This window comes from Muscardinus avellanarius, assembly GCF_963383645.1.
Source record: "Muscardinus avellanarius genome assembly, chromosome: 13".
Taxonomy (NCBI): Eukaryota; Metazoa; Chordata; class Mammalia; order Rodentia; family Gliridae; genus Muscardinus; species Muscardinus avellanarius.
In genome coordinates, this window is record NC_137799.1 from 79,755,496 (window position 1) to 79,772,368 (window position 16,873).

At 40.1% G+C, this 16,873-nt stretch overlaps 1 protein-coding gene across 2 annotated transcripts in view; it reads right to left on the minus strand.

Moving 5' to 3' along the window:
• CARNMT1 (carnosine N-methyltransferase 1) overlaps positions 1 to 16,572 on the minus strand; it is a gene marked incomplete at both ends in the record, with an annotated part of 40,697 nt that extends 24,125 nt beyond the window's left edge. The window contains 3 exons of one of the 2 annotated variants that reach the window (XM_080709198.1): positions 6,772 to 6,935; positions 7,779 to 7,974; positions 16,166 to 16,572. In XM_080709198.1, the coding sequence (XP_080565324.1) occupies positions 6,772 to 6,935; positions 7,779 to 7,974; positions 16,166 to 16,377 (572 nt within the window). The remainder of the gene's footprint in view (positions 1 to 6,771; positions 6,936 to 7,778; positions 7,975 to 16,165) is intronic. The other variant, XM_080709197.1, reaches the window with a different exon arrangement.
• Between the last annotated feature and the right edge of the window lie 301 nt (positions 16,573 to 16,873).

Consider the following 16,873-nt stretch of genomic DNA (forward strand, 5'->3'; position numbering starts at 1 on the left):
GATATAACTTGGAGGTAAAAAGCTCCTGGGGTGACTCCTCTGGACCACACTCACACAATTAAAATGAATGAATGAACATATGAATAAAGGAACGGAGACATGCAAGAAAATGCTATGAGAATAAGCGTTCAAGAGAACATAAAAGAGTTGGGCATTGGCATAGTAAGAAAAAAGAGCTATCTGAAATGTAAGTGAGAGTATTATCAAACAGTTTAAAACATATATATGTTTAAATGGAGTTCCAGAAAAGATGACAGTAACATTTAGGCCAAGTGTGGTGGTACACACCTGTAATCTTATACTTGGGAGACTGAGAAAGATCATGGGTTTTTGAGTCCTTACATCAAATTAAAAAATAAAAAAAGGGCTGGGGTATAACTGAAAGAAAGAATGTCTTAGTTTCATTATAAAACAAAGAGAATATTTCAGGGTGGGGAAATAATGTAAAAAGACAATAGCAAACAATTTCTGAACTGATGCAGATCTACCCAAAACAAACACCAAGGAGCACGACTAACTCCAAGTAGGAGAAGTACAAAGAAAACTACATCTACGGTACTTCAGACTCAAACCACTGAAAAAGAGGTGTGGGAGAGCACAAACTGAAAAACAGTGGGGAGAACGAGAGTAACTGCTTACAGGGTATGGGGTTTCATTTTGGGTTGATGAAAATACTCTAACTGGAGAGGTGACAGATGCATAATACTATAATGCCACAAGGAATTTTTGTGACTATGTGTGGTGCTGGAGATTGAACCCAGGAGCATTCTACCTCTGGGCTACATCCTCAGCCCTATTTTTTATTTGGAAACAAAGTTGCTGAAGCTGACTTTGAACCTGTAACCCTGTCTCAGTCCCAAAACGCACCACCAAGCTTGGCTAAAAAGAACTGTTTTTGTTGGTGTTTTAACCCAGATACCTCTCTACTACTCTGCCATTCTACCGTGGAACTATACCCAGTCTTGAATTGCTTACTCTGTTTTAGTATTTTTAATTCTTTTTTTTTTTTTTTTTTTTTTTGCGGTACTGGGGATGGAACCCAGGGACATTCTACCTCCAAGTTCCACCCCCAGCCCTATTTTTATTCTTTATTTTGAAACAGGGTCTCACTGAGTTGCAAAGGACCTCACTAAGTAGTTGAGGCTGTCCGCGAACCCTGATTCTCCTGTCTCAGTCTCCTGAATGCTGGGATTACAATCGTGCTCCACCACCCCAGGCATGAATTGCTTTTTTTTTTTTTTTTTTTTTGCGGGTTTGGGGATGGAACCCAGGGGCATTTGACCTCCAAGTTATACCCCTGCCCTATTTTTTTATTCTTTATTTTTTTGAAATAGGGTCTCACTAAGTTGCAGAAGACCTAACTAAGTAGCTGAGGCTGTCCGCGAACTGCGATCCTCTGGTCTCAGCCTCCCGAATGCTGGGATTACAAGCGTGTGCCACCACACCCGGCTGAATTGCTTACTTTAAAATACTTTCATTATATGTATTTCATCTCAATTAAAAAAATAGAGAAAAGTCATGAATATATAATGCTCAAAACAAAAAAAAGTCTTTTAACATACAAAGATGTTTGTCTTCACTCCTGTAAGAGAAATGTATTTTTTTTCCCCAACTGTGGTTGGAACCTGGGGCTGTGGGTGTAGCTCGAGTTCTACATTTGAGCTACACCCACAGCCCCAGTGTGTGTGTGTGTGTGTGTGTGTGTGTGTGTGTGTGTGTGTGTGTGTGTTAGTTATTGGGGATGGAACCCAGGGGCATTCTAACTCCGAGCTACATCCTCAGCCCTATTTTTTATTCTTTATTTTGAAACAGGGTCTCACTGAGTTGCAAAGGGCCTCCCTTAGTAGTAGCAGAGGCTGTCTGTGAACTATGAGCCTACTTACTGTCTCAGCCTCCCAAATGGGATTACAAGCGTGCACCACCACGCCTGGCTCCCTATTTTTCATTCTTTACTTTGAAGCAGGTCTCACTGAGTTGCAAAGCACCTAAGTAGCTGAGGCTGTCTGCAAACCTGGATCCTGCTGTCTCAGCTGCCCAAATGCTGGGATTACAAGTGTGCGTCACCACACCCAACTGACAAATGCATTTTAAAATTATGCCAAGATTCAATTTTATACCCATCAACACTGGTAAAAGTTCAAAAGTTTAATATTTCTCAGGGCTATTAGTAAACATGCACTTTCATATGTTGCTATTAGAATGGCAAAATTTAAAACTCTTAAACGGAAATGTGCTAGTAATGTGGCAGAAGAATCTAACATGCCACCCCCAACTCCCCACGTCCTGCTGTCCATTCCTTTAAATACGTCACTTCCTTTTGAGGGATGTGGGACCCGTGACTTGCTGGTAAACAACACAGTATAGGAAAGGTGAGGAGATACTGCCCCTGGACTGCACGGATCTGTACAGAGCTTGACATGGAGGCTCACCCTGCTGGCTAGAAGAACTTAGTGGCTATGTTAGTAAAGTCTACAAGACGAGGGACCACAGCTGCCTCTAGGAGATAAACCAGGTTTCTAGCTGTCAGCCAGGGAGAAGCCAGGGCCTATCGTCCTACAGCCACACCGAAGAAAATGGAACAGCATGAGGGACCCTGAAAGCAGGTGTTTCCCCAGTCCAGCCTCCAGGTAAGAACACAACCCAGAAGATACTGGAATGCGGCCGTGTAAAGCCCTCCACAGCAGACCCAGGTTAGCCACCACTCCTGACCAGAGGAACTGAAATAACTGTGTCCTATTTTAAAAAGTTATGTTTGTCATAATTTGTTACATAGCTATAAGATAGCTAGAACACTACAAGCTATACACCCATTTTCTTCTGGATTTAGCAATCTCATTTCTGAAGATTTAAAAATATGCCACCAACAATATGAATACACATAAGATTACTAATTGTAGCATTATTTTTAATTGCAAGATATTGCCAAAGGTAGCAGATTATTTGAATAAACTATGGTACACCTAAATAAGAGTTACTCTGCATCTATTAAAAAAGAAAAGACAGGAAGATTTCCTTAGACTGAAATGTAGATAAAGTACAAAATAAGATATATAGCATGCTATTTTTTTTGCATATGATGCAAGGGGTAATTTAAACAAACAAACATGTTTTTTTTTGGGGGGGGGCAGAAAACAATGATACTAATTACTGAGCATGGGATGTAGAATGGCAAGAATGGAAGGAAAAGGGGATGGAATGGCAGTTCCTTCTGATTATCACTTGTTGGTTTTGTGTTGTCTAGTTGATCATCCATGAGTCAAAAAATAAAAAGTAAATCAATAAGGATGGAAGAAAACACAACAAACCTAGAACTAAAAGTAAACAAACAAACCTAAACATACTGAGTCTCAAAATAAAAGAAATATTTGGAGGGAATGGAGGCTAACGACCAAATTCTGAAGAATATTTTTACTATCTACATTTAGTCTAGGGGGAAAGCGGCTAGCAAATCCTGAACTCTGAGGAGGTTCCTTTTTCATGGTGGTATGTATGTAGCAATGGTAAAAACACGGTGTGTGCATTGTAGCAAATGTGTGAATGCACTGATGTTATTGGAAGCTAGGGTTCTCACTGAGGAAAGAGGCAGACAGATACAGAGATGGGGAAACAGAGGGGACACGCTTGGAGCTGCAAATGGCATCACTTATCAGTATAAATTCATGATGTGTGCATTTGAGTATGTGTACCTGTCCACTGGAAGGTCTTGAAACAAATGAAATCTTAGCAATAATGAACTGAGCTGGGCATGGTGGCACACGCTTGTTATCCCAGCACTTGGGAGACTGAGACCGGAGGATCGTGGTTCGCGGACAGCCTCAGCTACTTAGTGAAGCCCTCCGCAACTCAGTGAGACCTTGTTTCAAAATAAAGAATAAAAAATTGGGCAGGGGGTTTAGCTCAGAGGTCAAATGCCTCTAGATTCCATCCCCAGACTCGCCAAAAAATAAAAAATAAAAAAAATAAAGAACTGGCTTAATGTCAGATTTTGGTTTTTATATACCATTAGAATCAGATCCTTAGAGAAAGGGCGCTTTTTTTTTTTTTGGTATTAAACCCAGTGGCATTCCACCTCTGAACTATACCCTCAGTCCTTTTTATTTTAAAACAGTGTCTCACTACATTGCTGAAGCTGGCCTCAAACCTATGATACTACTGTCTCAGCCTCTCAAATACTGGGATCAAAGGCAAACACCATCATACCTGGCAGAAATAGCCAATGCTGTCACTAAAGTCCAGAAAATACAAGACAGGCCTGAAATATCTTATTGTTCCCTCTCCCCCCAAAATAAAATATTGGGGCATGACAGAAATACAAAAGAGTGAACTCAGAGGAATGCCTGCTGGCCACATCTGAGGCAATTTGAACAACAAAATAAAAAACACAAAGTAATGAATTATAATCCACAGAATACAACAGTTCTTGGTGAGAAATAAATGTACAGGAGGAAAAGAAAGGCTCTTTCTGACAGTACAATGAAGACTGCTAAATGTAAAGTTATGAAATTACCATTTCACAACCAGCACAGCATAGATTGGTCTATGCAAAAATTACCTAAGGAGAGCTGGGTGTGGTGGCACACACCAGCAATCCCAATACTGGGGAGGCTAAAACAAGATTGCAGGTTCACTGCCAGCCTCAGCAACTTAATGAGACACTTAGCAGCAACTTAGCAAGACCTCGTTTCAAAATAAAACATAAAAAATAGGAACATAAAAAATAGGGCTGGGGTGAAGCTCAGAGGTAGAATGCTCCTGGGTTCGCTCCTTCATATCTCTCTCTCTCTCTCTCTCTCTCTCTCTCTCTCTCTCTCTCTCTCTCTCTCTCTCTCTGTCTGTGTCTGTCTGTCTGTCTGTCTCTCTCTCTCTCTCTCTCTCTCTCTCTCTCTCTCTCACACACACACACACACACACACACACACACACACACACTAAATAAAAAATAAAAATTCGATCTAGTCTTACCAGAAACTTAGCTGAGAGAAATCACAACACTTTAAACAAGTAATACTATATGTCTCTGAATGTGAAATCTTTGAAAAAAAGAAAAGCACTTAATAAAATATAAAGCATGCTATCTTCTGTGTATGAAAAGGATACTTAAATAAATATTAAATAATATCTAAATATTCTTCAAAAATGCCAATATCCTGAAAGCCAAGGAACTGTTTCAAATGAAAGAATAAAACTAACAGTTAGATGTAATACAATATTCCAGACTAGATTGTAGATTGGATGGAAAAATAAATGTTATAAAAAACATTACCAGGATAACTTATAAACTTTGAATATACACTGTTAGATTCCATAAAAGTGTTTCAAGTTAAATTTCCTCAATTTGACAACTGCAAGAGAATATCCTTTCTGTCAGAAATAAACTCAGAGGTAGAGTGCCCCGAGTTCAACCCCCAGTACCACAATAAATAAATAAAAGAAAATTTCAGGCATTAAGCAGTAAAAAAGCTTAGTGTATGCAAACTAATCTTTCAAATGGCTTAGATAATAACTATGTGTATGTGTGGTTTTTAGATGTACATATAAGGCAGTGGAGGAAGGAAGGAGGTAGAAATCATAAAAATGTGGTAAGATCCTAAAAATTAACAAACGTAAGTAAAGAGTACATGGCACAATTCATGCAACTTAGCTGTAATTTTGAAGTTATTTCACAATAAAAAGCTACAAGAAAAAAGATTCACAGGAGGATTGCAGTTTGTGGACAGCCTCAGCTACTTAGTGAGGCCCTTTGCAATTTAGTGAAATCCTGTTTCAAAATAAAGAATAAAAAATAGGGCTGGAGGTGTAGCTTGGAGGTAGAATCATCTGGGTTCTATCTCTGGTATGAAAAAAAAAAGTTGTCAATCAACAAGGAAGAAGATGAAGAAAAGAAGCCTCTCTACAGAAATACTTAAATGAGAGACTAACTGCATCCAGCAGCTCTCTCCAAGGTATAGACTTTCTATAGAGGTTACAGAGGTTCTAATCTTGGAATCAATGGACCCAAAAGGGTGTGCATGTAATAGCTGAGTCTACGAGGGAATGGTAAAACAATACATCTTAACCTTAATCCTTGTATTTTTTTCAATTATGAATGCAAGCAACAAACAATAGTAATTTAGTAGTACCTGTGACTTTATCAACAGAAATCCTATTTATTTTCACTTCATACCAGTTGCTGATGTTTAAGATAATGCATACACTATTCAGTATTTTCATATTACAATAATTAAACTTGCTGTTACACTGTGTTTAATATAAAAATACTGTACTGTAAAATTTAAATGTAAAAAGCATGTCTTTTGATAACATCATTTCAAAGTAAATGGTTTATTTGTAACCTCATGCATTTTATTCTATTCATTTACAAATGCTATCCTTAAAAGCAGACATTGGACTTCAGACTACTCAAGAGTTCATGGCACAAAAAAGGAAAGAACGTCTCTTGCTGTACAATTATGTCATAAGGACAAGAACTTAAAGTTTGTTGCTTTTTGCTTTGCAAAAAAGTTTTACAGCAAATTATAAAAAGATGCACATCAGTGACAGTGATTTTTTTATTTGGTTCTTTATAAATAATTTCCCATAACTATTACAGAAATTATTTAAAATGTGAACTGCAACCTCACACAAAGCATCCAATAACAAACACAACACACACATGCAAACCATGAAGGCACAGAGCAACTATAAAAATGAACTGAAACTGTGAAATGTCTTTTAGAGAAAGTAAGTGCTTACACATCTTAAAGAATTCATTAAAAACAAGGTACTATTTACCATTTCTCTTTTGGAAAGTTTTTTAAAATCTCTTTAATGATTGGCTGGTAGCAGGCATCCCTTTCTGCTTTCCCAGTTTCACTCCAGTCTCTCACAAACTGTTTCAATGTGGATTTTAACTTATCCATGTCAAATGTAGATGCTGGCATAATCTTTCCATTCCCCTGTTTAAAAAACAGAACTCAAGTTAGTTTTGGAGAGTTGATTTTGAATATGGGTAAATGAGCATGCTACTAAGGGGCTATGTGGGTGGTTTAGTGGATAAATCACTAGCCTCTCACCTCAATGGGGTTCAAGTGCAGCTTGAGATCCTAAAGGAAAAGAATTTGGTGGTCTCACTTCTACCCTCAACAGCTTAAGGTTCATTAATCATAAAACCACCATATAATTAAGCAGTCTTTACTCAGGAGAGGACCAGAACTGAGCTGCTATGGAGAGCGAACATCCTATCCTCTAAGAGAGGGAAGAAAGTCCCTCCAGGTCATTGGTGGGGCAGCATGGAGAGGCTCACACTGGAGTGGCCCAACTGTATCTAGCCTGTGGATACAAAAAAAGGACTTCAGTTTCTATTACTGCCAGTCCCTTGAGATTTAAGTGAAAATAATTTCCTAAAGTCAAAAGTTAAAAGACCAACAGTTAAAAGACACTGAAAAAGTAAATAAGCTTAGCAAGGGAAATTACTTTTACATAGAAAAGTCATTTATAAAAATTAAAGTCACTAACATTTTATGCCAGAATATTTAAAACAGTATGTCAAAAACGCACCAAAACGCCAATAATTATCTTAGTATTTTTTAGAAAACCAAACAAAATCAGTCAACAAATCCAATCTCTGCCATACTGTTCTATTAAGCCAAATCAAATGACTCGACAGACCAGCGAAAGCTGTCTCTAAGTAGAGCAAATGGCCTGTGCAGGATTATAAAACTGAAATCCTGAAGACAGCCTAAAGACTTCAAAATACAGAGGTTAAATCTTAAAAGCAAATAGAATAAACTTTCACATACATCTTCTCCATATTCTTTATTTTCAAACATATGTATGCAATCATTCACAATGGTCAGTAGTATTTCTTGATTATGATCAATGCATTTCCGGATCTTGTCCAAGTGAAGAAGAAACTGAGGAAGTAGTTTCTGTTGATTATCTGGTAGTGATCGAAACTGTCTTTCTGTTCGGTTCACTCGCTCATGCATGCTGGTGCTAAAACAGAAAAGGCGTTGTTTTAAATTGGCAAAAGAGTTCTCATCAGAGGCCAACCTATTTTAAGAATGTCATTCTATATAATTATTCCCTTATTGCATTGGATACAATCTTGTGGCTTAAGGGATATCAATTTAGAAAGTCCTTTCTGTCTTTAGTTTATTAAAATCCTGAGAGCAAAAAAAAAGACAAATGATTTGTATACAATAAAAGTAAATATCTCTACCAATTAAAAGATAAAAAGAAGAAACAGAGGATTAATGTATAATACTTTTTATGATTTCTTTTTGTGTGTGTGGTACTAGGAATTGAACCCTGGGGCATTCTACCTCTAAGCTACATGCCCAGTCCTATTTTTTATTTTTATTTTTAAATAGAATCTCAGTAGGTGGATTAAGTCACTACAGGTTGAGGCTGTCCTTGAACCTGCAATCCTCCTTTGTCAGCCTCCCAAGTATAGGGATTACAGGCATGCGCCACCACGCCCAGCTATGAGCTCAATTTCTAAACTTAAAATTCTTGGCAAAACCATACGAATGTCTTAGATGTCTCCATCATTAAATAGTGAAATAATTTAGAATAGGCTCAGGATGTAATTCAGTGGTAGAACACATACATGCCTAGCAATGCACAAGTAATTCAGAATATACACAAATTGTGTTGTGAAACAAAATCAACCAAGTTAATTTTGAAAAACAAATAAGGTCTTATATACTACAAAAGTATTAAGCAAACAAAAAAACTAAAACTCCACAGGTTTCAAATGATAATATTCACAATTTGTATTCCCAAACATCCCAAATAAGTCTCATGGTCACTTTGGGACTACTTATTTATGAAACCAAAAAAGAGAACCTCATTTTGTCTAAGTATGAATTCACAATGAAATGCCATTTTTACATCAAAGCTGATGGGCAAAATTTAAAAGCCTAACTCTATCAAATGTCAATTAAAATATAGAGTAATTGGGACATTTATACACTAATGGTAGGTGCATAAATTAATAGAACCACTCCTGAAAATATTTCAGCATTTCCTGATAGTATTTGCCTTATGATAGAAAAATTATATTCCTAGACATATATCCAAGAAACTTGCAAATGGACACCATGAAACATAACCAAACATAACCAATCTTTACCACAGTACTCTTAGAAATAACAGAAAAAAATCTAGAAGCAACCCAAAGCTCCATCATCAGTAAATTAAATGAAAAATTACATTACAGTTATACAATAAAATGCAGTGAAACAAAGTACAGCTCACAGAGTAATATGGATAAAACTGAGAAATATTTGTCAAAAAAGCAAGTTCAAGAATACATAATGTACAATTTTATTTTATATAAAGCTAAACAATATATTGTTTAGGAATTGCACCTTTGTGGAAAAAACTATAAGGAAAGCAAGGGAAGTCAAGAAAGTCAGGACTGCTCTTTTCTTTGATGGGAAAAGGGATAGAATAGTGTTTTAAAAAAGAAAACAAAAAGTAAAACTGAGGGTTAGGTTCATGGATATTCACTGTATTATTCCTTACATTTTACATACACACATACGTGCGTGTGTGTCTTTTAAAATGTCTTTTACTCAAAAATGATGCCTTTTTCATTTGTTTACCTAAATCTTTTGCTCTATTCATACAATTTTCTCATTTTTATCTTCTTATGCCAAAGTATTCTCTAATTTCTGAACAGTAATAAAGAAGTTCAGAAGTTTTTGACAAAACTAGAATGTTTTCAGGAGCCTGTATGTGGTAGGGAGGACAGACACTTAGGGTAATATGAAGAGATCAATCAAGTTGTCAGTACTGCACCAAAATTTTTCCCCCTCTGGAGATAGTATATCAAATATTTAACATAGATTGGTCTGAAAATTCTCTATAAAATCCTATGAGATAGGTACTATTAAACTCCTCTGTCGGCTGGGCGTGGTGGCGCATGCTTGTAATCCCAGCATTCTGGAGGCTGAGACCAGAGGATCATAGTTCACGGACAGCCTCAGCTACTTAGTGAGGCCCTCTGCAACTCAGTGAGACCCGGTTTCAAAATAAAGAATAAAAAATAGGGCAGGGGATGTAGCTCGGAGGTCAAATGCCCCTGGATTCCATCCCCAGACCTGAAAAAAAAAAAAAAGCCTCCTCTGACTACTCCACAGAATTTCACTGAAAAAATGCAACAAATTGCTGCATGCAAAACATTTAGTTGTAGGAAAACACAGTAAGTCTATTAAAAAAAAAAAAAAAAAAAGAAGACATAGCTGGGCGTTGTGGCTCACGCTCGTAATCCCTGTGCTTGGGAGGCAGAGACAGGAGGATCGCGCAGGTTCGAAGCCAGCCGCACACGCTGGCTTAGGAGACCCTGTTTCCAAATAAAAAAATGTAAAAAATACGTCTGGGAGTGTAGCCCGGAGGTAGAAGGGCTTCCAGGAACCCAAGTACCACCAAAAAAAAAAAAAAAAAAAGAAAAAGAGAGACATATAATTTACATATGTTCACAGTAAAAATATGAAAATGCAGAAAAGAAAAAAAACATTCTGGGAAAGAAGCCTAATAACAGCTTCTAGATGGAAATGTATTTGTCATATTTCTTTCTGGTTGTTTTTGTGTGTTTGTTTTGTTTTTTTCCTTTTTGGTACTGGAGATTTAACTCAGTAACATTCTACCTCTGAGCTATATCCCTAGCCCTGTTTGATTTTTTATTTTTATTTTCATTTTTGAAGATTTAAAGAAGTTTATTAAAAGAAATACAGAGGATAGGTACAGCTCCATACCAGACTAGCATGGAGGGGTGACTCGAATGAATACACCCTGATTTTTTATTTTAAAACGGGGTCTCAATACATTGCTAAGGGTCTTGGTCAACTGCTGAAACTGGCCCAAACCTGTCTCCAAAGTACTGGCATTACAAGAGTGTGCCACCAAGACAATAACCTTTTTTGGAAAAACATGATTAATGAATTTTAATTGGGTATATTTATGGGGGTAAAGAGTGATGTTATTTGTGCTCAAAGTGGAATGATTAAGCCATGCTACTCTAATATATCTGCCACCTCATATTACCGTTTACTCCTCCTGTCTGAAGAAACATTGCATTCTCTGACCAGTATTCTCCAAACCCACTTAGTCTGTGGTAACCACCATTCTCTCTATTCCTGTAAAATTGTTGTGGGTTCCATATATAAGTGAGAGCATGAGGTATCTGTCTTTCCATTTCTGGCTTATTTCATCTATCACCTTTCTATTCAAAACTAGGTACACGGAGCAGATTACTTGGAAATGGTTAGGAATGCAGAATCTCAGGCCTTACCCAAGAAGGAGTTGGAATGTACCTTTTAGTCAAAACCCACAGGTGATTCCTATGCATATCAGAGTTCACAGACAAGATTATATAATCCTTTATCCTTATCAAAAGAATTTTCCCAGATTAGAAAAAAGTTCTGAAATACAACATGACTACAATGGCTATTAAGCAACCAAGATTTACTAAGCTATTCCCCAGCTATCAGGTATCTAGATTCTTTCACTTGTCTCAATGAAGAACTTTTGTGTCAAAATCTGCCTATATTTGCTGTGGTTTGATGTCCTAACCAAAATGCATGTTGAAATTTAACCCCATTGTAAGGTATAAAGAGGGTAAAAACTTAATCCAATTATAGTATTTGGAGGTGGGCCCTTTGGGAGGTCATTAAGGCTAAATGAGGCCATAATGGTGGAGCCCTAATCCAATGGGATTGTAGCTATGTAAGAAATGGAGTAGAGACTTGAGCTACAATGCTTAGTTCCTCCCACTCTACACTGCCTCCAGCCAGCTCTGTGGACTGACTCCCTGCCAGCAAGAAAGGCCTCACCAGGAATGAGCACATGATCATGGACCTGCGACAATGTGAACCAAATATGCCTCTTTTCCATATAACTTACTCAGCCTGAGTTACCCAGTTATAGCCAACAGAAAATGAAGAGAATATTTTAGAAAAAAAAAAAAACAAAAACAAAAACATAAACTTCCCAAAGTAGAAATACCAGTTCTGAAAGAATAAGTATTTTTAAGATTCCTTATATAAAATGATTTTCAGAAAGATTGTATCCATTTACATTCCTATGTAAAATGGGCTTAGTAAATTGGACTAACAACAGAGCTCCAAAATTTAAAATTCACACCAGACATGGTAATCCCAGTACTTGGGAGGCTGAGACAGGAGGACTGCGCAGTTTCAAAGCCAACCTCAGCTACTTAGTGGGGTTCTCAGCAACTTAATGAGACTCTGTTTCCAAATAAAATATAAAAAATAGGTTTGGGAGTGTAGCATGGAGGTAGAAAGCTCCTGGGTTACATTCCCAGTACCACACACACATAAAAAATTAAAATTCATCCTCCCTAGTATTCTTCAGCAACAAAATTCCCTACCTACCTCCCTCTTACCACATATCAAAAGGCATAACCAGGGCTGGGGATGTAGCTCAGTGGTACAGTGCTTGCTTAGCATGCACAAGGCCCTATTCAATCCCCAGTACCACACATAACCCAACTGTGCACATCCCCATCAAACTTGTACTTTTTAATACACCTAACACCGATGAAAGGCACAACATAAATCAACTCCTCAGAGACAAGGGAATCATCATTACCAAATCCCTCTTCTCTTAGCCCCACCATCAAAGAGCACAGGGTACTTTTTTTTTTTATTCTACTTCACAAAGTTACACAAAAATTATTACACTTCTAATACTTTACCAAAGGCCCCAAATGTCCCCTAAAGATTACTGAGAGGCCTGCTATTTAGGAAAACTGTTTCCTGATGTGTGCTGTCCCTAACATTCCTCCTCTCCACTCCCACCCCAACTTCTAATTTGATAATTCTTCTAAAATACAAGTCTCATCTTTGTCACTACTGAATCTCTGTGTTTCAGCATGTGTAAAAAGTAATCAATAAATGTTCAGTTATACTTCCAAGGCGCCACTTTCAGTTCTCCATGGAGACTACTTAATTCTACAGTTGCAGGGGAGTGGAGGGGAGTTATGCTGTCCATCACTGGTACACAAGTGATGCAACCAAAAGAGCAAGATGAGATGCAGCACAATCTTCACTCCTGATTACCTGATGGTGTGCAAAGCTGAGAGTAACATATACCAGGGACCCATTTAAAACAGGCTGTGTCTGGGCTAAACATGTAGCTCAGTGGTGAAGTACATGCTTTAGTACACATGAGACTCTGGGTGGCATCCTAATCAAAAGTAAGATCATAGTCTAACCCTTACTGTATTATTAAAATTGGGGCTAAGCCAGGCATGGTGGCACAACGCTTGTAATCCCCGCGCTTGGGAGGCTGAGACAGGAGGATCGCGCAGGTTCGAAGCCAGCCTCAGCTGGCTTAAGAGACCCTGTCTCCAAATAAAATATAAAATAGGTCTAGGAGTGTAGCCCAGAGGTAGAAGGACCCTGGGTTCCATCCCCAGTACCATGAAAAATTAAAATAAAATTGGGGCTAATCCCACCATCTTGGAAAGGCTTATTTTGTCTTCTTTGTAGCCCCTTACTGAAACACAGCCATGCTTCCTTACAAGGGCAGAGTTGAACAGCTGGAAAGAGCCTGCATGGCCCTGAGAGCCTAAAACACTTACTGCAGGGCCTCTGAAGAAACTTCTATCTACCATGCTTTAAAGGAATGTTTACAAATATCACACTCCTTGATCTGAACTAAGCAACAGAAGGCCATATCCATGAATCAGATATTTCTTGCCCTTATGACTTGTAGTCTAAATCTCCTATAGATTCACTAGGAGAAAGAAGTTAAAACCAAACCCTCCAAAATGTGGAAGTAACTGCTATGGGTCTATAATTAGATTGTCCATTAGAACTCATTTCAAGGACAAAAAGGCTTGCATCTACCCAGTCCCATAAAGTAGACACTAACTTGAACTGAGTACTTGAAATGTGGCTAATGAGACTGAGCAAATGAATTTTAAATGTTATAAAATTTTAATAGATTAAGCTTAAGCTTGGATGTGATTAGTGACTACAATACTGGACAGTGCAGGTCTAGAAGACCATAAAATGCTGAAATCCAGAGTGATTTTTGTTACACAGTGTTTTCCGTACCCCTTATCTCAGATATTTTTAAAAACATATTTTTGGTGTTATACTATTTTTATCCAGGTATCTGGACTTCCAGAGAGCACATGCAAAGGAAAAGAACTTAAAAATGAAATTTCCTCAATCCTACATTAAGTTACAAAAGAGAGGAATGTAGGAAATAGTATCACAACCACTAGTACATGGACACTGCTCCCTTTTCTGTATTTGGCCACACTTAAGGCTAGTCCTAGATCAAAATCCCCTCCCCATCAAGACCTATCCAATACCCAGTAATAAATATAATTCTAAATTGATTCTAATATATCAAAACTGGGTACAATTACATTTATCTAGTCTACTATATTCCCAAGGTGCTTCCCAATATTCTTTCTAGATTTTTCAATAGTAAAATGTACCATACTTTTCTGACTCAGCTATCTTATGTCAGCTGCTTCCCCTCACTGTACGGTTCTTCTAAGCACAATTCTTGGATCAAAATCAGTTCTCTGGTGTTCTGCTTTTCTCCCTTGGTTACTAATAAATCTGGAGAAATAACCCAACTACTAATTCCCTTTTGGGCTCCCAAAGTAATGCAGCCTATGGGTCCTACTCTCGGGTTTGTCTAGTAAATTATTTTATCAAGATCTCTGAACTTCAAAAACTTCTGTCAACAGCCAGACAGGTGTGGTGGTACACCCCTGTAATCCTAGCACTTGGAAGGTTGAGAGAGGAGAATCTCCGGTTTGAGGCCGGTTTTACCCACTTAGCAAGAACCTGTTTCAAAATTAAAAACGGCTGAGCGTGTAGCTCAGCTGTAAAGCCCAGTGCTTTGCTGACTCAAGGCCCAGGGTTCAACTCGAAGCATGACCCCACCACAAATGTATCAGATCCTAAACAACTTTTAGTTAGCACACTTCTAAACTCAGCACAGGTAATAAACCAGTGTAACCATCTGCTAGAAATTGAGACTATTTGGGTATAAGTTCTTTGCTACTATGTTTTACTTGGTAAAAACAGTGTTTCAACAATGTTTGCCTGGCACTGGTGACATAAAAAAGGCTCGGTCACTGCCCTTGAGGAGGTCACAGTAAAATAACAGGTTTATATACATTAACTACAATACAAACGTGATGAACATTAAAAAAAAGTTTGCGGCCTGGAGTGTTGGAACGCACTTCTGATTCCAGCATTTGGCGGGCTGAGATAGAATCAAAGGTTCAAGGGCAGACTTAGCTAGTTCGTGAGGCTCTCAACAACTTAGCGGAACCCTGTTTCCAAAACAAAACAAACAAAAAAAACCCGATATAACAGAACTTGGGGTGTAGCTCGGAAGTAAAATACCCTTGGGATCAATCCCGAGCATTCCACAAAAGTTTGCAGAAGCACAGCAGGACACCATGTAGGGTTTACCTCACAGGACCTATCTGTCCGTTCCAGCTCAAGATAGCTACTAGTGGACTCTCTTATCACTACATGAATAAGAGTATTATTTCTTTTAGATAGAAATAATACTGTGGGTCTCGTTCAGATCTTGGAGTTATAATTGTGCGACTAAGCTATCTTAACATTTATCTAGAAGAAAAGTTATTTAGGGATATATTATGAATGAGGAACATGCAGGTTCTCCCACCAAGCCTAGAAGAATTCCGTACAGATTCGCAGAATAAAAGAACATAAAGCTGTTTTTACACTACCTTATCTTCCTTACTAAACTGGCATATTTTGGAATATCGAGACCTTTGCCCACCAACTGGTGACTGGGAGACACCGCTCAGTCGCTCATTACAAAAGTGCAGGGACGCTCACAAGCACCGAAGGGGCGAAGTGGCAATGTGCTCTTAGAAGAACTGGCTAGTGTGGGGAGGCGGCTTCTCCGGTACAGCACGTGTCGGCGAGCTCGGGCTCTCCGCGTGTTCAGTTTGGAAGGCAAGGAGCGCAAAAACCAATCGCGCCCAGCACTGGACGACTTTATCACCATCCTCTTCCATCTGAAACTGCCGTCAGAGCGCTTCTCCTGCATCCCAAAGCCAGCCAGCCCTGGAAGGCGGGACGGCGGCACGCGCCCGGGTCCGGCGGCGCGGGCGGAGGCTCGCGGGCGGGGGCCGCCGCGGGCTCCTTACCCGTAGTAGCGGAAGGCATTAATGATCTTCCAGAAGTGCTCGCGCTCCAGCCGCTCCTCCTCCTCCTCCGTGATGCGCGCGGCGGGCGCCGCCGAAACCGCCGCGGCCGAGCCCAAGCGCCCGGCGGAGAACTGCACTTCCACCTCCTCGCCGCGGCCGCCGCCCTCGGGCAGCTGCGAGGCGGGCGGTGGAGGGCGCCGCCGCCGCTGCATCGCCGCCGCGGCCCTCGGCCTGGCCCGCTTGCGTCTCGCCGCGACTGAGAGCGTGGCGGCGGCCGCCCGGCCCCCCTCTAGACGGCGCCCGCCGCGGACATGCCCCCAGCTCGCGGCTCGCTCCGCCCCCGCCGCCCTCAGGCTTCCCTCCGCGCCCGGCGCCGCCAGGACTCCCGAACGCCCGGAACCTGCGCGCATGCGCCTGCGAGGCCGCGGCGAGGGCCGGGCCGCCCGCGCTCATTAGCGGCCGGCCCGGCGACGGCGCGCTGACGTCACGGCGGCGCCTCCGGGGGCGGGGCCTCGAGCCAGGTGGGGGAGGGGGGCTCCTGGCCGGGGCGGGGCTGGCACCGCGGGCACCTGTGAGCAGCCGCGTGCACGGGCCTGAAGAACCTGTGTGCGCCGGGTCCTGGGATAGGAGCGGGAACTCGGGCCAAGACCCAGCAAAGCGGAGGAGAGCTCAAAGAAAAAGTCCGAGTTTGATGCATTCGTTTAGGAC